Source organism: Vombatus ursinus, unplaced genomic scaffold (assembly GCF_900497805.2).
Source record: "Vombatus ursinus unplaced genomic scaffold, bare-nosed wombat genome assembly UNPS02005286.1, whole genome shotgun sequence".
NCBI classification, from domain to species: domain Eukaryota; kingdom Metazoa; phylum Chordata; class Mammalia; order Diprotodontia; family Vombatidae; genus Vombatus; species Vombatus ursinus.
Window position 1 is genome coordinate 511,307 of NW_020945064.1, and position 25,991 is coordinate 537,297.

Below are 25,991 nucleotides of genomic sequence, written 5' to 3' on the forward strand. Positions count from 1 at the left end.
GGGATTTAGGTTTGTGTCTCAGTTTGAGAACAATGTGCTTTGATAAGTAATTGTGACAAGGATGAAAAGTTAGGGGTAAAAATGGGTCCTGGAAGAGTAAAGATTTCTAAGAGGAATAACCATCCACTTAGGATCTGGCCATTGTGAGCACTATAAGAAGCTATAGCAGAGGATCTCAACTTCCCAGACCAAGTTTAAGGGAAGTCTCTCCACTGGGAGCTCCTCGTCAGAGGCATGTATTAAACCAAATGGATTTAGAGGAGATTATATAGCAAGGATTCTCACCTCATGGTAATCAAAGATCCCCATCAGAAGACCAACAATAGTTACAGCTGAGTTGAAAAAGGTTCTGTAGTCAGAGATGCTCCATCCAAAAAGAATGTTGAACTGCGTAAGGGAAAATGCCAGTGAGAGGAGTGGCCGTCAAGTACAACTTCTGTGCGCTTGGAGGGTCAGCTGTGGGAGATGGTCATAGCAGCTTAGACTTAGGTCATCTGCTCCAGCCCCTTCACTTCACTGTTGAGGAAACTTGCCTGGATCACACAAGTATGAGAGCCTTAATAATGATGATAGCTTATGTCTGTGTAGTGACCACTATGTGCCAGGTACTGTTCTAAGCACTTTACAAATATGATCATAAGAGCCTTAGAATAACCCAGGAAGTAGGTGCTGCTATCATTCCTGCTTTACATTTAAAAGACTGAGACAGACTGAGGGTAAGTGACTCGCCTGGGGTCAAACAATTAGTGTCTAAGACCACGTTTGACCTTGGGTCTTCCTGACCCTAGACCTCGTGACGGACTCTGCTTTGTCACCTGGAGGCTTCCAGGGCGCTTGTTGTAAAAGGCTATTTAAAAATGTGCCTAGGTCACTAGAGTTCAAATCTACCCCCGGTGTTGTTGTTGACTTTGGACAAGTCCTAACCCTCTTTGGGCCTCAGTTTCCTCATCTGAAAAGTGTGGGGCTGGACCAGAAGGCTCCCAAGGTCCCTTTCAGCTCTAGTCCCACAGTGTGACCCCATGAATCCCTTGTATTCGACAGCATTTAACACTTTGCAAAGCACCCTCATATCCATTAACTTTGAGAAAATTAATGTGGAGGAAAATAAAGTGAGAATACTGCTAGTTAGTGACAGCTTTGGCTGAGACCTGGTCTTGTGGTATTTTCCCTGCCGTGCCATCCTGACGTCTCTGACTTAAGGGTTTTAGCCGCTGTTTGCCCAAGGTTCCACTCTTGTCGGCATGTCAGGAGGGAAGCACATGAGTGTGGCTTACAGTGATGGAGTAGCCCGTCAGCAGGATGAGAATGATCAGTAGGAAGCCAGCCACTTCATCCCAAGCCCTCTTCAGCGTGGCGCTGATGATCTGGAGTCTGGGGTGGAGCTGCAGCAGACAGCAGAGCCGGATGGTGGTCAGCAAGACCAGGAAGCCAAGGAGGTAAGTGAGAGCGCAGGTCACTCAGACAGCTTCGTGGAAGCTGATGAATCTGTCGAGAAAGTCTGGCCGTTAGTCATCGCCACTGATGAATTAATACTTCCATTTCTTTGGCAATAAACTTCTGTAAGGTTGGTAACTTGATGTGCAACTCTTTACATTGCCAAGTTTTCCTATGGTTTCAGCCAAGTTTTGGCTGAATGCAATAAAACTTAGTGGGAACTTGACCTTGGGGGTGAATGGGTGGTTGTCATTGGATGTGGAGGGGGAGATGTGTTTGATACAGTCCCAAGGCTAGTCTCTACTCTGAATTTAGGGATCAGGCCAGCCCCATCTCTTGTGAACATGAGCAAAATCTCATCTCAGTGGGAGAGACCTTTCCCCATGGGATGTCATCATGAGAGCCTGAACTCTGTCTAGTGCCCTGGTCCTAACGTATTCCCTGGCCAGTGACCGCCAAACCTGGAATTGGGAGATTCAGCAGTGACAGCGATAGAGACACAGAAGACAGATTTGTGTGGGGAATGAGGTGCTTGCTAAAAAGTTTTCTTAGGTGTAAGATATTTTTGCTTAGAGAAATCTTATTCCACTTTTCTTCCCTCACCCACTTTTCCCCTTCCTTACCTTCTGTGTATTTGTTTTTGTGTAATCTATGCGATCAGGGAGCCTGTTGACCCCAGTTTACTAAAATGTAAAATTTAAAAGTTGGACTTGATATCCTTTGAGTATCCTCCCAGTTCCAAATCTGTGATCATAGAATGATACCTAAATACCTACTTGACTTGCCTAGTGAGGTCTGGTCTCCAAAGAAAGTTAGCAAGAGGATTAGTAATTTTGCCAAATTATTGTGTATTGTAGCACCTGGGCTAACAGAAAAGACTTCACATACATAGAAGTGTGCTATTGTGCGTGCTGTTTAGCAGCGATTAACAAGGTATGTGAGAATATAGCCAAGGCTTTCCTTTAAGTAAAGTGGAAGGAGGATTCTGTCCCTTTGCCATATACTGAACCCAAGAACTCCACCTGTCAGATCTTAGTGTAGATGTTACTCTTTAAGTGTTTGGATATTTCTTCACAGCCATTTATTTAAAAACAGCTCATTTACATGTCCATACTGTAATGTGGGATGTCTCATTATAAGATTCTATGCAAAGAGGTGGCCAAAGCAGCTGCCTCTGTGGCCCTTAGGGGAATGGAGTACTTACTGCAGGAGGAAAGGGGCCATATAACGTTCCCTAACTCCAAACCAAGCTCAAATTAAGACACTTCCCATCCTGTTGGTGTTTTACTTAGGTTGGATGTTGCCCACACTGCAGGTGTATGTGCACAATCATTTAATTCAGCAGATCAAAATAATTTTAACTGTCTGATGTTCAGAACAAGAAAACCATTAACTAATTCATTAATTAGGTTTTGTGATTCTGCTGTGCAGGATATAGTTCCATTGTTAAACCTTATTCCTTGAGTACAAACTTGACTATATGAAAGTAGTGAATAAAGTAAGCTCCCTGAGGCCACGGACCGTTTTCATTTTTGTCTTTGTATGCCAAGGGCCTGGCACATTGTGCTTAATAAATCCTAGTGAAACACACGAAGCATTGTGATAAAGAATAATTCAGACGAATGCATGGCAAGAAATGTAAGTAATATTGTAATTTTCTAATTGTCTGCTGTGGACATTGACCCAAATTTAGTTTTTAGCTGTGATGAGCACAGAAATATATGGGAGGCTAGAGAGGAAGGAAGATGTTTTGACTGAGTTTGCTTTCCTACAGAGGGCCTTTATCTCTTGCAAGGGCTGCTCATCTTTGTCATAATTTGGGGCAGAAGCCTGGGAGCCTGGGCACTGTGTTTTGGGGGCTCTCCTATACCAGGACTGCTTGCTCACCTGCTTTTATTATGATGGTATTGTGCCATATTTCTTTTATACAAGAAAAAACACTTCAGCTTGAGTGCCAGCATTATAAAGCTTATGAGGATTATGCTGGTGTCTAGGGCATTGCTTTTCTTGGTGAAGTATTTCCATCCTTCTTGTTTCAGCCGGTTCCCCTAAACATAAGTACGGTGGTTACTACTGCTCATGAGGAAGGTTTAGTCTTAGAAGATCTTGCTCCAGTAAAGATTAAAATGTAATATGATTTTATTTTTGCTCTGTTCTGCAGCCATTCAAAGCCGATTCTAAATGAGTAAGAAACTTGAATTTGAACAGCCTCTTTTTGGAGAACCAAAAACTTGGTTAGATTTAAAAATAATTATTTGGAAATTTTTTTTTAAGTATACCTGATTGTGAATTTCCAGAAAGTTTTAAGTTGATTTATGATCTAACACATTCTCTATTGTCTCATTTCCCCTCACAGGGAAAACACCACTTTCTATTAATAGCATACCAGCCAGAGAATTGAATAACCCTCAGCAGAGTCTTGGCAAAGTCCTTTCATTGCAGAGAGGAATCCCAAGTCTTGTATCTAGCAGCACAAAGTAGGGAGCACTTACTTCATGCCAACAGTGTTAAATGACTGATCTTCAGAAGGACTTGTACTCTAGAGCAGATCAATCCCAACTTTACCTGTGTGAAGATGTGATAAAAGAGTAGCATACAATAGATAACTTTTGAGGCAATGAACCAGACGAAACTTCTGGGCGTCTGAATGATCTGTAAACTGTTCACTTTGATAGAACTGAAGAAAACTCCTAGAAAGAATACAGAAAGTTTTGGGAGAAGAGTCCAGCTTTCCCCCTGGACTCCCCAGCTATTCAGACCATCCCCTAGCCGGCCCTTGCTGCCCCCTTCCGTCCCAGTTTGATGAGCTAACCCCTGCTCAGTACTTACTTTCATCAAATAAATACACTTGGTCCGAAGAGTAGAGGAGTAAATGACTTTAAAAAGAAGGGAAGAATGTGTAAACATAGAGAAAGAGGAAAAAGTAAAAAGTCTTCCCAGTATCTGTGCAGTGGGTTGTTTTCTCTGATCACTACACAACGGAAATCACAGCTATTAAGGACAATGAGTCAAAGAACCCTTTTTCACTAGAAAGAAAGTTGGAAGCTGGATAAGTGACAGAAGAAAACAAGGCAGGAAAAAAATCTGTCTGACTCATGTTGCAGTGCTGAAGTGTGAAGTGTAAGAGAAAATAGGAAGGATAGGATGGTAAATAGAAACGTGTAAAGACTGATGTGTAAAAAGTGAAACTTGTATATGTTTGAAGTGTTTTAAAGAATTGAAATATGTTTTTTGCTCCCTAAGAAAATGATTCTTTTTTTTTTTTTTTTGGTGAGGCAATCGGACTTGCCCAGGGTCACACAGCTAGTGTCATGTGTCTGAGACTGGATTCGAACTGAGGTCCTCCTGACTCCAAAGCCAGAGCTCTATCCACTGCGCCACCTAGCTGCCCCTTAGAAAACGATTCTAATCAAAGTATGTGAAGAGAAATGAGTGTATGGTTGTTCACTTTTATTTTGTGCTGTAAGAAAAGTTATGTATAAAAATTCAAGATGTTACTATCCCCATAAAAAACATCTGAAGCCTTATTTCCCTATGAGGTCAGAATAAAAATATTAGAACTCTTCAGTCTACCAGAGTGGGGATGAGACAGGTTTATAAAATCATGAAAGGGCTTGTGAATATATACTTGTTCACCAGATCCCATAATATTGGCATCAGGGGCTGCCTCTTCAAACACTTAAGAAGTGCATTTTAGGATCAACCAAAGGAAATCCTACTTTCCATAGTGAATAATAAGCATGTGGACCTTGTTATCTTGAGAGACAAAACATTCTAAAAGTTCAAAAAGGATGCAGATAAATTCTGATGTTTTGAGCTTGCGTTTTTTGAGTCAACTTGAATTTACAGTACATTATCAAGGAGGGATATTATATAAAATCTTGGTTTTATTCCGAAGTGCCTGCCTCATAGTAGCCAATAAATTCTTATTGGTTGGTTTGGTGCCATTATTAAGACTACTGACCGACCTAAGAAGACTGGGTGCAGTATTTCTTAAATAGCAAATGAAATCCGTCTCTTACTTGTTTCTAATGAAAGTGAAAAGTGGGACCTCCTAACACTGATATGTGTTACAAATGTAACATACAGCTTCTGGGAACAGGACTCCGTCAGAAACAATCTAAGCAGATTTTTCTACTTGAAGTTAGAAGACAGTGGCTATAGTTTGGAATTGCCTGTGAGATGTAGGTGACTCCCATGAGCCCCTTTGTATATCTATAGACCTTCCGTAAGCCCCAGTGTTCACCCTTTCCTTACCCATACAATCTCTAATAGGGATAATGGAGTACCGACTAGGATGGAGCATCTGTCTCAGTGAAGATTTGGATTGCCTAAAGGTCCTAGTACAAAGAGAGGATAGAAGGGTTTAGGCATGGTTGACTCAGGAGAACATAGGAGATTTAATGACAGAGCTAAGACAAATCAAGCCAATTGCTATTTACTTCCAATGATAATATATATGATTCTTGAAGGTTGACAAAATATATTCCTTAAAACTACCCTGTGAGATGGGTAGTAGAAGTAGTATTCCCATTTTGAGCTAATCATCAAGCATCTATTAAGCATTTAACTATGTTCCAGGCACCATATTAGGTGTTGAGGACATGGAGAGAAAAGCATAATGGTCTTTGCCTTGAAGGAATTTTTGAGCTGAGGGAGACACTAGCTATAGAGAGATGAGTGGGTAGAAAGATGGAAGATGATAGTTTTTGGGGAAGGCACTGGGAGGAACAGGAATAAACTGAAGTCCTAAGAGGTGATGTTATTTGCCCATGGTCACAATTTAGTAAATACCTGATTTGGGATTTAAATCTAAGTTTCTCTGACCTCAGGTTCAGCCTTACAACATATGAAATAACCATTACAATGAGATTTTAAAAACTTTGTGAGTATAAATTTACTATCTATGTTACTTTTAACATCTCTCCCATTCTCCCATATGTTTTTGCTTTACTAATAATAAAAACTTTTGGGGCTGCTAGGTGGCACGATAGTGCATAAAGTACTGAACCTAGAGTCAGGAAAACATCTCTCTTGAGTTCATGTCTGGCCTCAGACACCTACTGTGTGACCCTGACCAAGTCATTTCACCCTGTTTGCCTCAGTTTCCTCATTTGTAAAATGAGCTGGAGAAGGAAATGGCTAACCACTTTACTATCTTTCCAAGAAAACCCCAAATGGAATCACAGAGTCAAACACAACTGAAATGACCGAACAACAACAACAAAACCTTTAGAAAATGTTAAAAGAATGGTGTGCTTGCTTCAGGATAGGAGGGCTGACAAGAAGCTTTGAGACTGCTCTTCTTCCACCAAAAAAGAAAGAAACCTTGATCAGAAGCTGGAAGGGAGCAAATGGGCCCTTGAGAAGGAAGAAAGGGATGATACTTAAGTTGGCCTGCTACCAAGAAGTCTCAGGGATTTATACAAGCTTGAAGCCCTGTACCCAAATAGGTTTTTTTGTTTGTTTGGTTTTTTGGCTAGGCAGTGGGGTTAAGTGACTTGCCCAGGGTCACACAGCTAGTAAATGTTATGTGTCTGAGGCCAGATTTGAACTCAGGTCCTCCTGACTCCAGGGCCGGTGCTCTATCTACTGCACCACCTAGCTGCCCCCCGAATAGGGTTTTGAAATTAAGATTAAAATGTTTTCAACAAGAGAAATACTCTTTATTTAGAATGACAAAAAAAAAAAAAAGGTAAAACAGGTCTCCCCTTCACCCATCAGGGTCTGTGGAAAGGCTGGGAGAGTAGAGGTTCTCTTACCCACATCAGTGGACTCCAGGATCAGGGTCACCACGCAGAAGAGGTTCACATTAGCATTATAGACAACAAATGCCACAAAGAGGCTTCTGGTGCATCTGTCTAGCCAGTGGCTCTGCTTCAGGTGCTGAAGAATTCTAGGGGAGGGGGAGGCAGAGGGGAAAAGGGGCAAATTACCCAACTCCAAGGGGAAAAAAGTGCCCCAATATCTCTATCCTTTTTCTTACAACCAAACATGAGACTAGAGTTTTTTGGTGTCTTCTGCTTTTTGAGTGGACGGTATTTTGTGAAATTTGTGTTTGATTACAAATGCTAATATTCTGTCGGTGTTGGCATAAAAACAGCACATTTGAATGTGAAGTTGGTAAACAAAGAAAAACACCTGGGTGGTGTGCAACATAATACAACTGAACATTACTCAGTAACTGATTTAGAAGAAATTTTTGTGTACTGTGCTGGTTAGTTGCTGATACGGACATCTTAGTTTTCAGTTGAAGCACTGATTTGTTTAATCTTTACGAGTTAGGTTCAGGATCATTATTTGGGTCATTAGCTATTCTTGTAATTTTAAAGAAAATTAAATATGTAAATGTTAAGTCATGACACTAGTAGTTTCATGGAGGGTCATCTAGTGCAGCTCTCTTGTAGGTAAAGAAGCAGATGAGAGTTTAAGTGACTTGGCTGAGGCCACACAGTAAGTTAAGTGTCAGAGCCAGAACTCCAAACAAGCTCCTCCGATGTCAAATCGAGTATTTTTTCACAGGGGAATTGAAGCCTTCCATAGATGCACACCAAACTGTTTTCTTGGGTTTCTGATAATTTTGGCATGTAGTTTTGGGGTAAACAGTGCTCATGAAGAAAATCTTGCTCAAGTGACATTTAACAGTCTGGCCAAATTTGAGTTATGCTTGAGCACTGTTGTGTCTGTGAGTGAGAAAGAAAGTATCTTACCGCCACAGTGATGGAATGGATTTTTGCCCAAACTAGAACATACTTGAAGATTGAGACAAAACCTTAAACTTTGTATCTAAACAGCAAATTTCCTTTAAAAAGAAGAATGGCCCCTGAAATGTTAGTAGCACAGTAAATAGATGTGGTGTCTGTCAAACTGAATTTATAGTATATTGTGATGACTCTCAAGTGACTAACCTCGAGTGGATAGAAAGCCATATCTCAGAGCCTTTTGCTCAGAGTTTAGGTTTGCTCACCTGTTAGCGTCCTCAGAGCTGTTCCCAAGGTCAACAATGTAGCCTCCTCCTGAGTAGACTGCAAACTGTCCTTGGATAGGGTATCCACCCAAGGCTTCCTCACTCTGGTAAGACCAAATGCTGTCTTGATTTGTGCTGTTCAGATCAAGGGGAGCCCAATTAACTCCATAATTCTTTTGATCCTCCTGCTGATTCTGATAATAGAGCTTTACTTGTTCACTAGGAGGAATTCTTTTTGGAAAGGATACAGTATCAGGAATACGAATCTGGTGAATTCGGACATTGCCTATAAGGAAGGAATTTCCTTCAGCAATAAAGCCTAGGAGGAAAAAAAGTTATTAAAGCATCTAGCTAAGTGAGAGAAGATTGCACTAGACCCGGGGTTTGGGAACCTTTCGGCCTCTAGGCCACATGTGGCCTTCTAGATCCATGGGTGTAGCCTTTTGACTAAGTCCAAATTTTGCAGAACAAATCCTTTTATTGAGGGAATTTGTTCTATGAAGTTTAGACTTAGTCAAGAGGTCACACCCAAGGACCTAGAAAGCCATGTGTGGCCTCAGGGCTGCAGGTTCCTCACCCTTGCACTAGACAGTTTACTGGAAAACCTAAAGTAATGGGACTTGCTCCATAAAGACCTAAAGATTTCATTAAAATTTTGTAAAGAAATTAATCTATACAAAATTATGACTTTATTTGTAATAGCATAAAACTAAGAACAATTCATGTGTCCAGTGATTGAAAAATGTCTGAATATATGAATGTGACCAAATATTGTACCATAATGGCAAATATGAAGAAAAATGTGAGAAGACGTAAAAAGTGATATAGAGTGAAGAAAGAAGAATGTGAACAGTATATCACCAGTGCCTGCAGTTATGTAACAAATTAACAGTGACAACCCTGTATATACAAAGAGGATGTTTTTATTGTTTGTTTAAAAATTACACATTTAAAAAAACTATAAGTGCTAGCATCTATAGATGATAATTTTAAAAATTCTGTTTCTGTATTTGAATTTTTTGTTGATGATTACTTAGTTTAGAATATTTAGATTACAAAAGAGATGGTTAAGGGACAACTTGTCAGTCTTCAAGTAATAATGCTTTGCGTGTAGCTTAATAAATATTTGTTGAATTGTTGTTTAGTCATTTTCAGTTGTGTCTGACTCTTCGTGACCCCATCTGTGGTTTGGCCCGGGGGGGGGGGTGGTGGTGAGGCAATTGGGGTTAAGTGACTTGCCCAGGGTCACACAGCTAGTAAGTGTTACGTGTCTGAGTCTGGATTTGAACTTAGGTCCTCCTGACTCCAGGGCCGGTGCTCTATCCACTGTGCCACCTAGCTGCCCCGATTTGGGGTTTTCTTGGCAAAGATACTGGGGTGGTTTGCCATTTCCTTCTCCAGCTCATTTTACAGATGAGGAAACTGAGGCAAGCAGGGGGAAATGACTTGCTTAGGGTCATACAGCTAGTAAGTGTCTAAAGCCAGACTTAAACTCAGTGAGATGAGTCTTCCCGACTCCAGGTCCAGTGCTCTATCCACTGTGCCACCTAGCTGCCCCCATTTGTTGAATTACAATATATCAAAGGTTTCAATTGGTAAGTTGTAGATCAGTCTACCACCTTAATAGATACCCAGTACAGAAGAAATGGGCTTAAATTGTAGCTATAAAGGGTTTTAACCAAAGGAATCAAGGAAACCTGGGACAAAATCTTGAAACTCTAATGACTCTAGCAAGATGCAGTCACCCTGGGAAGCCTGACCTGAAACAGCTGACCCTTAACAACTTCAATTATAATATTCATGTGGGTTCTATTCCATAAACCAATACATAAATTACTTGTAATAGAACTCCTCCTTTGCCAAGAACTGCTGGAAAAACTGGAAAGCAGTTTGACTGAAATTAGGTATAGACTAATATCTTATACTATGTACTACAATAAGCTCAAAATGAATATTTGATCTGAATATTAAAGATTATACCTTTTTAAAATAGAAGAGAGGTTAAGTAACTTTCATAGCTATGGCTAAGGGGAGAATTCTTAATCAAATAAGGAATAGAGGTGATAACAAAAGATTATTGAGATTACATGAAGTTGAAAAGCTTTTACATAATCAAATCAATGGAATTAGACTAAGAAGGGAAGTTGTTAATTGGTGGGGGGGAAATTTTGAAGGGGGGAAAATCTTTGTATCAAACAGCTTTGATAGTTAACTGATGACAAAGATATATAGGGAAATAGCACAACTTTTATAACCAAGAGACATTTCCCAATGGATTAAGTGGTAAAGGGATATGAACACATTGTCCTCAAAAGAATTGCAAACTATTTTTTTAAATGCATGGTTTATCCAATTCACTATAATGTATAATCGTATTATACTATAATAATAATATAAGTATAATGTAATAATCACTAATAATAAATGCAAATCAAAAGAGGTCTGAAGTTTTACTTTATATCTATCATAGTGATAAAGATGGGAATGGTAAATGTTGGAGGAATTGTAAAAAGACAAGATTTATAATTGGTACAACCATTCTAGAAAGCAGTTTGGAATTGTTTTAAGGAAGTGACTAAAATGCCCATGCTCTTTGATCCAGAGATTCCCTACCAGGCTATACCTCAAGAAAGTCAAGGGGAGAAGGTCCTATTTATACACCAAAATATAGCCATATTTATTCTAGGAAGAAGTGGAAACAAAGTAGGTGTCCTTTAACTGGGGAATGGCTAAATAAATTGTGGAATATGAACATAATGGAACATTAATGTTCTATAAGGAATGATGACTGAATAATACAGAGAAGCTTAGGAGATATGTGAACTGTTAGAAAGTGAAGTAATCAGCCAGAAAAACGATATACAAAATGGCTACAACTGCACCAGTGTATATGTAAAGATCAGTGATATGAAACTGAAATCTGTGTAACTATCATCAAGCTTGGCCCCTGGGAAGAGTGGAGACAGTGTACCTCCTTACTTTGTAGAAATGGGAGAAGATATGGCACATTGCACAAACTTAGTGTATATTTGAGTTTTGATAAAACATTCCCGCCCCCCTCTCTTTTTATCCCTTGTAATAAGGGATGGTTTTCTGAGAGAAGAAAGGAAGGATAGTTAGAAATGAAGGTGATACGAAACCAAAAATTACCAATAAAAATTAAAAGAAAAAAAAAACTGTGGGAAGCCTTTGAGAATTAACAATATTAATTAATCACTCAGTATTCAGCACCTACCATGTGCCAGGTACCATGCTAGATATTGGGCATATGGAGTGCATGGTCCCCACCATGTGACTCTTACCTCTGTATTCCCCATACAGGTTAGGAATTAGGGTGTTATTAGTCCATTGGTAGAAGTCTTTTATACATTTGATCTCTTCAAAGTAGTTATTAATTCTCTTCTGGATGGCTTGATTTAAGTAAAACCTGTTATAATTCCTTTCTGAATGAGTGGAAATCATTACCATTATAAGGAAGAGGATTTGTACTGTTGGATAGAAAAAATCAGATGAGTGATTAAGAGGCAGCTATGATATAGTAAATAGAGTGCTTGGTTTCCTAGCAAATTAGTAAGCTGTACTTCTTCCAAGAAATTGAAATTCCCTGCTAGGATTTTGACCTTGACTATTTATTTTCCTATTTTCCACTAGGCAATATTCCCCTCCCCACCACAAAGAGGTAAAACATATCCCATCTCACTCACATCAGCACCGTTGTTGAGTTTGTTACAAGGCTATGTATAATATATGTATGTATAATGTCTGTGTTCACAGAGCAGAGTAACACTTGTCTTTTGGAATGTGTTTTCAGCAGCATTGATAACAGTGGAAGGGAATCATAAACATAACACCTTGTCCTTTTTGAGTGTCTTAAAAAAAAAAAAACTTTTCCAAGTGCTTTTATAAGTAATTCCTTTTTCCTCCTAGCAACTCTGTGAGATAAGTAGGACTTAGCATTATTTCTATTATCCACATAGGGAAAATTAAGTTTTTGTCCAAGGAATTAGCAAAGCTGGGGACTAAAACCTGGGTCCCTTCCTTCTTGATTCTTAAGTCTTTCCATTTGACTACACTGCCTTCTAAAACCCAGAAATAAACTCTCATTGGACAAATGCCTTCTTGTATTTGCTCTGGAAGCAGGCTGCTGGCTCAACATGCTTTCATGTTCTTTTTCGTACCAAAAATTTCTCTCGCCATTTGGAACAGTTGTTTCTCTTTCATGGTTCTTTCTGGAGCTTTAACTGGGCTCTTCACAGGAGGGACCCTATAGATGGGGTTGTTCTCATCTCTTAAGCCAGGTGGTGACAGGGAGGGACATTTTGCTGTCAAAAACAAAAACAAAAAAAAATGGATGGTAGCAAAAGAAATACTGCTTTGGCGAAAGACTGATCAATGTAGGCCCAGACAGAGGAAGACTAGATCAGAGAGGCAGGCTCCCTAAATGTATGACTCCAACCCAACCCAGTATGCATAAATCCTGCTAGGTTAGAGGTGCCTTGCTAGGTAGTGGGATACAATGACAACATGAAAATTGGTTTGATTCAATAAGGCATCCTAGAGGTCTCCCCATCTTAATTCAATGTGCCTTTCCTAGATTGTAATTGATCATGCTAGCATAGTGCAACTGGAAGTCGGTCAACAAGCATTTGTTAAGCACCTAATAAATAACAAGCCGGAGCAGCTAGGTGGAGATATAGTGCATAGAACACCAGGCCTGGAGTCCGGAAGACTCCTCTTCTGGAGATCAAATCTAGCCTCAGACACTTAGCAGCTGTGTGACCCTGGGCAAGTTACTTAACGTTATTTGCCTCAGTTTTCTCATTTGTAAAATGAGCTAGAGAAAGAAATGGCAAATCACTTCAGTGTCTTTGCCAAGAAAATCCCAAATGGGGTCACAAGGAGTTGGACATGATTGAAAATGACTAAACAACTACAACATATATCAAGTACCGTACTAAGTACTGGGGATACAAAGAAGGACAGAAGACAGACCCTGCCCTCAAGAGGCTTATGGTCTAACGGGGAGACAACATATGACTGACTGTGTACAAACAGGACAAATTGGGGGTCGTCTCAGAGGGAAGACCCTGAAGCTAAGGAAAACGGGAAAAGGCACCTGCACGAGGTAGGACTTGAAGGCATTACCCAGGAGAGCCAGGATCCTCCTCATCTGTTGTTCCTTCTCTTTGTTATGCCATGATATCCTTGTCAGCAACAGTGAGGAGAACAGGGTGAGTATCGTCACCTGCACAAGAGAATAAGAGATTTCTTGTTGAATACGTATTACAGGATCCAAGAGCAGGCAGGAGGTTGGATTTTTTTGGTTAAAAGAAGAATTGGTTTGATGAATGGATTTCAATGCCATTATTTCCATTATATTGATTGGTGTCAAACTCAGAACTGTCTGATTTCATTGTCTTTGTAAAATAACCAATATAAAGTCCAATACTACTAATATTACAGGTACTTAGGCGTGTCCAATGAGTAAAGTGAATATTATCTTACACACTACTTTATGAACAACCCTAGAGCATGATAAATAGATCTTGCAATATTGGAAGGGAAGTGGACAGCTTGTAATGACTTGTTCAAGGTGTTTGACCTCATTCCCTAGTTTGTCTTTGGAGGGACTTTGTTAATGAATTTTAAAAGATGTCAAGTATAAAAAACCCAGCATAGAATAGAACATGGTAGGAAGTCTTCACTCCTACTTAGAAAGTAACTTAGAGATCATCTGGTTCCATTCTCTCAGTAAATAGGAAGGGAAACTGAGGCCCATGACAGGGTTAGAGGATGTTTCCAAGCTTACACAGCTAGAGAAAGAATTAGAACTGGAACCCAGATACTGAAGATGGAGGGAAAAATCATTTGGCAAGAAGAGAAACCCAAAGTTTAATTGGTCCAGCATATCTGCATTTTTGGCAGCTTTTTTTTCCCTCTTCAATTGCCAGTGTTAATTGTACTACTATAGGAAATAACCAGGCACCGTTGGAGGTATGGGGCTGTAGATTTGTGATACTTAGCAGTTTTGTCATCTACCTGTGGTTTCACTGGTATAGAGAAATCCTGGTGAGGAAACTTCTACCAATGCAAGTAGATACCTTCCCTGCAACTTATAATCTCGTTGTCTAAAGCTGTAAGAGTCCAAGTGACCTGTCCAGGGTCACGAAGCCAGTATATATCAGAGTCAAGACTAGATCCCAGATTGTTTGCACATTGTTTCCCTCATTAAACTGTGAGCTCCTTGAGGGCAGGGATTTTTTTTTCATCCTTTCTTTTTATACTCAGTGCTTAACACAGTGCCAGTCATGTAGATGTTTAATAAATATTTGTTGACTTGACTTTGAGATCAGCTCTCTTTCCTTTACACTATAGGTATTTTTAAAAACAGTCCTTTAAAAGGATCTTTGTAAGATGTGAGGTGAAACCTCAGTGTTGTCTTAATTTATATTTCTCTTATTAGTGATTTGGAGCATGTTTTCATATTGAATTGATAATTTGCGATTCTCTTCTTGTGGAAACTATTCATATCCTTTGACAACTTACCTATTAGAGAATGGGTCTTAGGCTTATAGATTTGTGTCAATCTCCTGTATATCTTGGATATCAGACTTATCAGTGATAGTGATAAAAAGATCTTTTTCTATATGCACTGATTTTGTTAGAGTAAAAATTTCCTAATTCAATTCTTTTTAATTCTCACCTCTATTCCTTGTTTGGTTAACAATTCACCCCCATCTGTAATTGTGACAGGTCCTTCCTTCTTTTTTTTTTTTTCAATGTAACTTTTAGTGTTCATATCAAACGTCTGTTTGGAGTATTATTATGGTGTAAGATGCTGGTCTAAACCTAATTTCTGTCAAACTAGTTTCCAGTTTTCCCAGTGGTTCTTGTAACATAGGAGCTCTTTCCCTTATAATTTGTATTCTTGGATTTATCAGCCACTGAACTACATTTTGTTAAATTGCTTTTGTTTTTTGCTTAGCTAGTCCATTCCACTGCTCACTTATTCTGTTTCTAACCACTACCAAATAGTGGTTAAATTGTGGTTATTATATAGTTTTAGGTTTATTAATGCTCTGCTCCCTTCATTTTTCTGCAGTTTTTCATTATTTCCCTTGAACCTGGGTCATCCTAACTCTAAGGTCAGCTCTCTGTCCATTATACCAGAGCAGGAGTTTTTAACCATTCTTGTTTTATGGACCTCTACAGCCATCAGGTAAAACCTATGGATCCCTTTTCAGAGTAATGTTTTGAAATTCATAAAATTAAACACTCAAGATTACAAAGAAAACTGAGGTGAAGAAACCCTTCCTGTTCTAGTCCTCTATTCTGCCAAATGCCTTTTTGCTATTATTTTTGTCTAGTTTTATAAAATGTCTCCTTGGTAGTTTGAAATAGCACTGAAACTCGAAATTTATTTCAGTTGTATTCTCATTTTTATTAAAGTCCCACTTACTTTCACTGGCTGGATTATGAAGGTATTTTGGAGGACTGACAGTATCATTGAAATGACCCAGCTGGTCGCTTGATCTTTGTTCAGCTTTAGGCTATAAAGAGCTGTGAAAAAGGCAGAGATGAGGCTTGTAGCACCCAGAAGGAGCCAACAGATAGAAATGGACCATTTTGGCAGGTAGTTTGAGATGGCAGGCTTCTCTTCCTCTGAGTCCAGCATAGGGAAACTCGTGGTATCACTAAAGAGAAGAGATTGAGGGCAAGAATCTTGCATTTAATGATGCAGTAGGAGGAGGGGAGGAAAGAGAGGCAGGAAGGATCCTCTTACCTGCATGGGCCCTGTGTCATGGAAAGAATCTGGGTCTCCATGAGCTCCCTGAGGCTTTGGAGCTGGCTGGCTGAGCACAGGAAGTTGTGGGGCTTTCTGGATGGGCTTGCCAAAAGCGTTCTGTACTGGAATTGCAGCCTCTCCATGACTCTGAGCAGGTAATGGTTTAAATTGCGGATATTTTCTGGAACCTCTGAAAGTACATTCCAGGTGGATGTAAAGATGCTTCTCTAGGCATAGTTCTCAATCAAGGCTGATTGACTATTAACAAAGATGGATGGCTTCAATTAAGTTGTTTCCCGTCTACCTTTGGTGAGTTATACTGACATCTACATATGACTGTGCTTGATCCTTCTCTACAAATCATTCAGCTGTAAGGAGATTAAAATGATTCAAGCAACTACCTTGTCCCCATTACCACCCCACCCCCCCATCAACAAATAAGTACTTTGTTGTTATTGAGTTGGTTCAGTTGTGTTCAACTCTCTATAACCCCTTTGGGGTTTTCTTGGCAGAGATCCTGGAGAGGTTTGCCATTTCCTTCTCCAGCTTATTTTACAGATGAGGAAACTGAGGGAAACAGGGTGAAGTGACTTGCTCAAGGTCATACAACTAGTAAATGTCTGAGGCTGGATTTGAACTCAGGTCCTCCTGACTCTAGGGCCAGCACTCTATCCACTGTGCCACCAGACATTTACTGAAAAGCATTAAAGGCACTTTACCATTTTCGAGATGTGACCCTATCTGCTGCTGTTGACTTCCTTGCCTTTCTAGATGAGAATGAATAAGGCTGGACAGCACCTTGACGAGTTCTGTAATGCTGTCAGAACTCCTGTTGAGGCCTTCCCACTGGGCCGGCAAGCATGCATTTTTCAAGTGCAAGAATCCCACCATTTCCTTCAACTCCTGAATGTGGAACCAAGATGAAACAAAGTTAGTGGTATGTGTATTTTTTACGTAAATTAAGAATGATCATATTTTAAGGATCAGAAGAAGCACTGAAGAGTAGGGCTGTATCTTTTGTTGAGGGGGAAAGCTACTTCATCATTACAGAGTTGGAAAGGACCTCAGAGACAGTCTCCATTACACACCAGCAAACTGAGGTTACAGGACTTGTCCAAGGGCACATAGCCAGTAAATGTCGGAGGCAGGATGTGAACTCAGGTGCCCAGGGCTCTGTGACACTGCTACTTCTATTCATCTGTCTGTTTATTCAGCATGCATTTGTTAAGCACCTACTGTATGCCAGGTGTTAGGCTAATGTTGGAGACAGAAAAGAAAAAAAACATCCAAATCTCTCTCTCTCTCTCTCACACACACACACACACACACACACACACGAAAAGAGCTTGCCTTCAAAAAGTTTATATTCTGTTGGGGGTGGGAATAACATCTACACAGATAAGTAAATACCCTACTTCCTCAGAAAGCTGTCACCCCATTTTGTGATTTGTGAATGTCTTTAAAAGCAGCAGCAAGGGAGAAATTGGAACAAGTCAGTCAGTCAACAAGCACTTATTAGCACTTTCTCTGTGGTGGTGCCGGGCTGAGTGCTGGGCATACAAAGAAAGGCCAAACCAGCCTCTGTCCCCAAGGAACTCACATTTTATGGGGACAGATGATGTGTAAACAACTGGCTGCAGAATGGAAGGAAGGTGATGTCAGAGAGGAAGATGCTGGCACTCCTGCGGGAGGTGGGATTACAGCTGGGCCATCCCTCTGCCATGCCAGCCCTATTTTTACCACTGATGAGTTTCTCCCGAGACCTCCATTTTGGGGAATGGCCCAGGGCAGTCAACCTTCATTTCCCTCCTTGATCTGCGTCTGATTTTCTGGGGTCGGACACCACGTCCAAGACCAGAGTGCAGGTGCCTTCCTGCCCCCTCCTTTTCAGCTGCATTTTGTGTGTTCCTCCCCCATCAGAATGGACGTTCCTTGAGACAGGGATTGGCGTTCTTTCTCTGCTTGTAATTGTATCCTCAGTGCTTAGCGCAGTGCCCAGCCTATAGTGAAGAGTTAATAAATGCTTGTTGGCTCCACCTTGCCTTGTTTCCTTGAAGGGAGCCAGGGAAGTTAAGAGACAGTGGCGCCAAGGGAGAGCATTACAAGCATGGAGGACGGCCAGTACCTAGGGATGGTAACAGGAGATGGAATGTCATGTTTGAGGAATGTCAAATTGGCCAGTGTTGCTGGATCACAGTGTATTCAAAGGGAAGTAAAGTATAAGACCAGAAATGCAGGAGAGTGCCGACTAGATGCTAAACATAGAGCGTTCTATTTGATCCTGCATGTAATAGGAGCCACTAGATGCACAAGAGGAGTGGAATGATAAGATTACTAGAAAACTTTAAAGAAAAAACACGAAAACACAACCCAACATCATTTCTAGATACTCGGACCATCTGCTGAGAGAAATGATGTCCTTATGAAACATCAAGTCCCCCAAGAAATCACAGGTTATTGATTGCCCACAATAGGTCAATTCATAAATAACAGAATAAAGTGGAAAGTCTGATTAGGCACAACTTAGTGACTTAAAAAAAAAGTTCAAAAATTTTCTTTTTCCCATACAAAAGTATCTTCTACAGAGCTGTAGCAATCAATTTTGGCACCCAGGGCAAGCAGCATAAAACATTCCCTCAAATCATCTTTTAATTCATGATGGGAAAATAATACAAATTAAGACAACTTCAGTTGTGTGAGAAGGGAGACCCAAGTATACCAGCCCCATGGGAAAGGGCCTGGGACATCAAGAAAATGCTGCTAGATAAGCCTCTACAGGAAAGGGGAAAGGGATGTAGCAGAGTTGGGCTGGGCCAGGGAAGAAGGAGCTTATGTATGGTACAAACAGAGGAGAGGGGCATGGGACGTGTGGGGAAGTTTATCTTTTGGTGGTGTCCTATTTTAAATAGTTATTCTTGCTAACTAAATGCTTACCTCAATTGGTTTTGTGCTATAGAGGAATGCGAATGCTATTAAAATGTACACGCAACAAATTTGGAAATTATACAGTATTTTGCAAACATTTCAAATTTTTTTCATCTTCTAAATTTCAGTACTCTAAGGACAAAGCCCTGATAGCCTCACCTTAGATAGCTATTATTATTATTGAAAAGGAGATCAGTAACGTGACTCAGAACTTACCTCAATTATTTTTTGAGTAGTTACAGACCCAAAAGATGTGTCTGAGGTGGAAGATGCCTGAATGGGAATGAAATGAGGTGGAATCTTCTCCTGCGGCTGAATCAGTGGGAAGATTCTCCCAATGATAAGATTAATTGGGAAGAGGATGGAAGCAGTTTGGATGCTGATGAGCAATTCAGACCAGGTCACAGAAGAAGGTCTTACTGAAGGAATACGGATAGTACCCAGGTTCACTATGCACACTATCACCACCGCAAAAACATTCATACCTTCTCGATCATACATAACTACTTTTATAGCAGGCATATTTATTACAAGGGGTTTGCTTTTCATTTCCTTGGGGAGGAGGGGGAGGAGAAGAGAGGTAAGAGGGAAGGGAGCTAGGTGGCGCTGAGACAAAGTGCTGACCTCCGAGTCTGGAAGACCTGGGTTCAAATCCTGTTTCATACCCCTACTAACTGACTCAGAGCAAGTCACCCTCTCAACCTAAGTTTTCTCATCTGGAAAATAGGAACAACAATAGTACTTGCCTCATAGAGTTTTTGTGAGGATCACACAAATTAACATTTGTAAAGTGCTTTAATATAAATACTAGTTATTGTTATTATTGTTAGGGAAAGGAGAATTAGAGATAGATTTTCCTCTCCCCTCCAAAGAAGAGAAGAGACCAGAAGGAATTCCAAACAGACAGGACAGCTTTGTTTTTGTTTGTTTGTTTGTTTGTTTGTTTTTTCGCTAGGCAATGGGGTTAAGTGACTTGCCCAGGATCACACAGTTGGTAGGTGTTATGTGTCTGAGGCCGGATTTGAAGTCGGGTCCTCCTGACTCCAGGGCTGGTGCTCTATCCACTGCTGCCCCTGCGCCACCTAGCTGCCCCTAGGGCAGCTTTGAATGTGACATGTTGAATTTACTGTACACTTAAAAAGAAGAGCATAATGCCTGGAAAGTTTGTAGTTTTATGTACAATCCTCCCCTGTTGTACGATATATCGGAATGCTCATTTTATTTGGTGTTTGTTAAGTCAACATAGAAATAAAATGAAATTTAAAAAGTTTTTCACATAGCAGCTTTCCTTGTTGTATGTTTGGCTGGAGATAGAAAACTGAAGAGCCCAGAGAACTTGGCGCATTCAGCTAGTAACTGGGTGGGGCAGCGGATAGTGCTGGGCTCAGAGTCAAAGTCACGGATTCAAATCCTACCACAGTTGCTTACTCTCTCTGTGACTCTGTGCAAACTACATCATCTCTTCCAGGCTCAGTTGACTCATCTATTGAAATGGATGGGATGGTAATAGAAGCCCCTACCTCACAGGGTATGGAAAGTTTTTAACAAACGCTCACTATTATTATTAGTTTATTGATTAATAAATGAAAGGAGGCAAGAGCAGAGAAGCCCTCCTAGAATGTTTTACTATCAGGCTAGTCAGCTGGGAAGGGAAGGAGGCCACCATTCCCTTCCAGGTTCTGGGAGGGAGACGGGGTCCTGGCTGGATTTACCTCCATCCTTCGTGGTCCTGTCGCCCTCCTCTGTGCTGTTTAGCTTCCAGAACATGATGTTGATAGCCATGTTACAAATAAGAAGGGTCATGCAGCAAGACAGTCTCTGGACCCTCGTGAATCTGCTCCAGAGGCTGCAGGTCACCATCGACAGCCACAGGTGCTCCTGGGTGAACTTTTCTACAATCGTGGAGGAATATAAGTTTCTGAAAAGAGGACACAGGAGACGAGACACTGTTAGGCTCGATCCCTTCATTCGTTTTTAGGAATAGGAGATTCTTGGGCACAGAGTGGGAAGACTGCTGGGCTTGGAGGCAGGAGAGACCTGGGTTTGCATCTTATCTGCAACCCTGTCTGCCTCTGGGACCAAGGACAAGTCATCTAACCTCTATGAGCCTCAGTTCTCAATAGGGATAATGCCATCCTTAAGAACTCTATGAACTGCACCCTCTGAACCTTAAAGTGCTATAAAAAATCTATTTCATACAGCAATAATAATAATAATAATAATGATAATTGCATTTCAATTGAGCATTTTAAGGTTTGCAAAGCATTTTGTAAATGCTATTTCATTTTATTCTCAACTCTGAGAAGCAAGTTGTGTTGCTATCTCCATTTTATAAATGAGGAAACTGAGGCAGACAGAGGTTATTAAGCTATTAAGTACCTGAGGCTAGATTTGAACTCAGGTCTTTCTGACTCTAGGCCAAGCGCTCTATCCACTGCACCAGCTAGCACCATATTTTATACGGTGCTTAGAAGATGTGGGGGAGGGAAAAGGGAAGCACTTAACAAAAGTTAAAATAAAAATGAGCTCGATTATTTCATCCTTTCAATCAATGCTCAAAAATTACTTGGATTCAAAAGTATGAATTAATCTGACCCACATTCTTCATTTCCTATCCCCACTTCTTGGTTCTCTCTCTTCTGGACAACCTAAGAAAAGAGGAGGGACTATTTATTCATGGTGTACTTACTCAACATTCCCTCACAAATACAAATTATCATGAAAATCCTACCAAAAAAAAAAGGGACTAGAAAATAGAGGCAAGAACTCTACATTCCTCACATGCTTCCAGACTGTCTTCACTTCAGACCCAGGTTTACTTCCTTTAGGCTTTCAACACATCAGTCAGTCAGTCAGTCAACATTTAGTAAGCAGCTACTACGAGTCGGGCACTGTGCTAAGTCCTGAGGATACAAAGAAAGGCAAAAGACGGTCCCTGCCTTCCAGAAGCCCATAGTCTAATGGGGGAGACAACATGCAAACAGCTATGTAGAAACAAGCTATAGAGAGGATAAATTGGTGATATCAACAGAGGGAAGGCAGTAGAATTATGGCAGATTGGGAAAACCTTCCTATAGAAGGCGGGATTTTGGCTGGAACTTGAAGAAAGCCAAGGAAGCCAGGAGTCAGAACGAGGAAGAGCATTCCAGGCATGGGGGACAGCCAGGGAAAATGCCCAGTCAGGAGATGGAGTATCTTGTTCAAGGAACAGCAGAGGCTGGTTGTCACTGGATCCCTGAATATGTGGAATTGTCAAGTGTAAGAACACTGGAAGGTGGGAGGGGCAGCATATAAAGGCCTTTAAAACCCAAACAAGATTTTCTATTTGATCCTGGAGGCCATAGGGAGCTACTTGACAGCTAAGTGGAGGAAGGTGGAGCAGAGAAAGATTCATGGCAGGAAGACAGACCAGCAGGCTATTTATTGCTTTAGTCAAAGCTTGACTGGATGAGCTCCTATGGTACCATTATGGTGGTAGTGTCAGAGTAGAGATGGGGTCTCTTCGGAGAGATGTCGCAAAGGTGAAATCAACAGGCCTTGGCAACACCTTAGAATATGGGGGGTGAGAGAGAGTGAGGAGTCCAGGATGACTCCTAAGTTATGAGCCCAAGGGATGGGAGGATGGTGGCACCTTTTACAGTAATAGGGAAGTTGGAAGGGGAGGGTCTGGGAGGAAAGATCATGAATTCAGTTTTGGACATGTTGAGTTTAAGATGACACTGCATTTGTGTTCTATATAAGTCCATTATAAAAATATATCTAGGGCATCTGTAGAGATCCCAGGAGAACCAAAAGGATATGTCCATTACAGCCAGGAGAAATCTGGAGAAATTCTAGTAGCAGCCACAAGGCTGGAGGGAGGCCTGATGGAGACACAGGACAGCATTCAGTATGGGTTGTTATTTACCAGTAATACCTGAAGGAAAAGAGTTCTTTCTTTGAGACTGATGTGAAAACCTGGTCCTGTTGGCAGTCTCCCAGGTCAATAGTCAGCCAGCAATTACACAGGAAATGCCACTTATTCTTTGTGGCCAAATCACTGACAATTACTTGGTTTACATACCTGTAGAGAAACAGAGCATCGGATCATTAGAGTTAGTGTCGACTGTTTGCCGAATGCAAAGGAGGTGGTCTTGACCCGTCCAGTGATGATCTCATCGTGATGATACTGTTACTGAAAAAGTACATTGGAAAGCAGCCCCGAATTTGGAGCGGAGGTCCTGGGTTTGACTCCCAGCTTGGGCGCTTACTATCCGTGTAACTGGGGAATGTTATTCAAACTCTCTGAGCCTCATTCTTCATCTACAAAATAGGAGGGTTGGACTAAATGACCGAGTCCTTCTAGCTCTGTCTTTTGATCCAAAGAAAAATGACGGCCATTCTTATCTCCGCCCAGGCCCTGGCCTTTTCCCATCCCCAGAGGAGTCCTCTACTGTCTAAGAAGAGAATATCAGTCTAGTGGAAATATCTACTGGGAAAAGGTTTGTGGAAGCATTGACATGAGGGCCATACCTAGGGCTGGGTGATTGGGGTTTTGTCCCAGAGTGATGAATTTGGATGGCATAGAAACACTGGCCTTAGCAATCATAATTAGTTAAAATAGACTACCAAGGGGCTGTCATGCTTCTCCTCTGCCCCATCTTGATTAGATGGACCCTCACTCAGGGTGAGGCTTCTTTTTCTCACTTCTCTCCTCTCTTCTCCTCTCTGCCCAAACTTCCCCAAAAGAGCCTCATGTCAACATAGGGTCTCTGCCCCACCCTCAACTGAACTGAGGGTATATTTGTGTTGCTTGTTTCATGTATAAAAACTGCTAGCAACAACTCCAACTGTGAAATGGAAAAGGCCTGGGTTATGTACGTCTCATTGTCTACGTGGTCTAGTGTCTTTGTGGCCGTGTCTCCTCACCTGCACAGGCATTTATTAAGCGTTTGCTATGTGCTAGGAGGAGAGGTTCAAGGCAGTTTTAGGTTTTAGGAGCTCTAAAAGCAGGTCCTCTCTGCAAAACAGTCAGAAAACCTGTAGTAGATCTTAATAAATTTATCTTGATTGATAGTGACTCCCCTCAAATGGATGCTCATTTTTACCAGTTCTTAGCTCAAGAGTATCATCATTTTTTTTTTTTTATTGTAAAACTGTGCTGGTCTCTCCCTGGCGACATACAGGGAAGAATAGAAGCTTGAATAAAAAGTAAATGCTTACCAGGATGGACTGGTACCAGAATTGTCATGCCAGAGTTGGATGCTATGCAACTGCCCCAGTGGGGCTCTGGTGGTGACAAGGAAGACGTCTTGTGCCCCCTGTTCAAAGACGACTTTGGGGGGGACACTCAGGTGGTGAGGATCACTCCTCCCCTCTGACCCATAAAGGATGAGAATGACCTTCAATTGGACAAAGAAAGATTAGCGCAAGAGTTTCTGACGCCTGACATTTGGAGATCGGGACTAAGAAATGAAATGGAACCTCACAATGGTGGAGCTAGGTAGGTTCATTTGATTTGGATGAGGTTTCAAATGAAGTGTCAGTCCTTTGGATTCTTAGGTCTAGGAAATAATTAACAGAAGGAAGGTACTGGAATTAGAGGGACTGGGAAAGAAAGACTTCCTGTAAAGGTGGGATTTTAGCTGGGACTTTAAGAAAGTGAGGAAAACGAGAAGTTGGAGATGAGGAAGGACAGCATGCCAGGCATGGAGTACAACCAGAGAAAATGCCCAGAATTAGTAGATGTAGCATCTTGTTTGAGGAATAGTAAGGAGGCCAATGTCACTGGGTGAAGGGGAGGGATATAAAGTGTTAGAGGACTGGAAAGGCATCTGGGCCAGGTTACAAAGGGTTTTGAATGCCAAACAAAGGATTCTGAAGGTGCTAGGGAGCCACTGGAGTTTCCTGAGTGAGGGGGGGAAGGTGTTGTGTATGTGACACGGGCAGAGCAGCTTTTTAGGAAAATCACTTTGGTGGTTGAATGGAGGACGGACTGGAGGGAGGAGTGATTTGTGGTGAATGGAGCAGTAAGCAGGCCATTGCATTATGCAGGTGTGATGTGTGAGGAGGTGAAGGTGGGCAAGTTCACGTCAGAATGAAGAGCTTTGTCTCACCTTGCCTGTTGTAGCTGCCCTTCTGCGATACCCGGTAAAGACCTGAACGAGGTAGTGAGCCTGAGAGCTGGGGGCGTTATCTGCCAGGATGGTGACTTTCATCTGTAGGGCGACCAAAACCAGAAAAATATCGTAGTATTCCCTTAAAAGAACAACCCGTGCTTCTTCCCAAAACAGAAACAGGCAAAACTCACTGCCCCAGAATTATCCATATAAAAATTCAGGGCAGAAGTATGGTGTTATGTAGGACAGATGTCCTGGGAAATAAGGAAGACTGGCTATATCTGTAGCTGATCTCACACACACACATACACATACCATACACACTCATGCCCACACATGCACACTCCTATACAGAGTATCCCAAAAGTTTATTGGTTTAAATCTGCACAAAGACTTTTGGGACACACTGCATATATACATATGTGTGTGTACATGTATATGTATATATTATATATGTGTGTGTATACATATACATGTATGTGTATTGCATACATATACTGTATGTTTACATATACAAATATATATGTATATATCTATCTATCTATATATATATATAGTATATTTAAGTCACTATTGCAGTAATGAAGGCTAAAGGTACATGTTTGTCTATACAATTAGACCCATGGCATCATTTGAGTCTCCATCAGGGTTGCAAGGAATGAACGAGTCACTTTCTATATTAATTAGGGAATGAGAACTACATTAGGGACAGTTTCCCATTGTAAGAAAACCAGATAGAAAGAAAATGCCCATCTTCTGTGGCATTTGTTAAGTTTAGAAT

General features: G+C 41.0%; 1 protein-coding gene across 1 annotated transcript in view; it reads right to left on the bottom strand.

The window, feature by feature from the left end:
- PKD1L3 (polycystin 1 like 3, transient receptor potential channel interacting) overlaps positions 1–25,991 on the bottom strand; it is a 43,555-nt gene that overhangs the window by 2,084 nt on the left and 15,480 nt on the right. The window contains 17 exon segments of the mRNA XM_027846197.1: positions 286–387; positions 1,275–1,485; positions 3,322–3,482; positions 4,000–4,124; positions 7,197–7,330; positions 8,402–8,720; positions 11,704–11,889; positions 12,580–12,723; positions 13,547–13,646; positions 15,861–16,095; positions 16,185–16,377; positions 16,907–17,090; positions 19,329–19,531; positions 20,849–21,030; positions 23,029–23,175; positions 24,315–24,493; positions 25,208–25,309. Of these exon segments, the coding sequence (XP_027701998.1) occupies positions 286–387; positions 1,275–1,485; positions 3,322–3,482; positions 4,000–4,124; positions 7,197–7,330; positions 8,402–8,720; positions 11,704–11,889; positions 12,580–12,723; positions 13,547–13,646; positions 15,861–16,095; positions 16,185–16,377; positions 16,907–17,090; positions 19,329–19,531; positions 20,849–21,030; positions 23,029–23,175; positions 24,315–24,493; positions 25,208–25,309 (2,907 nt within the window).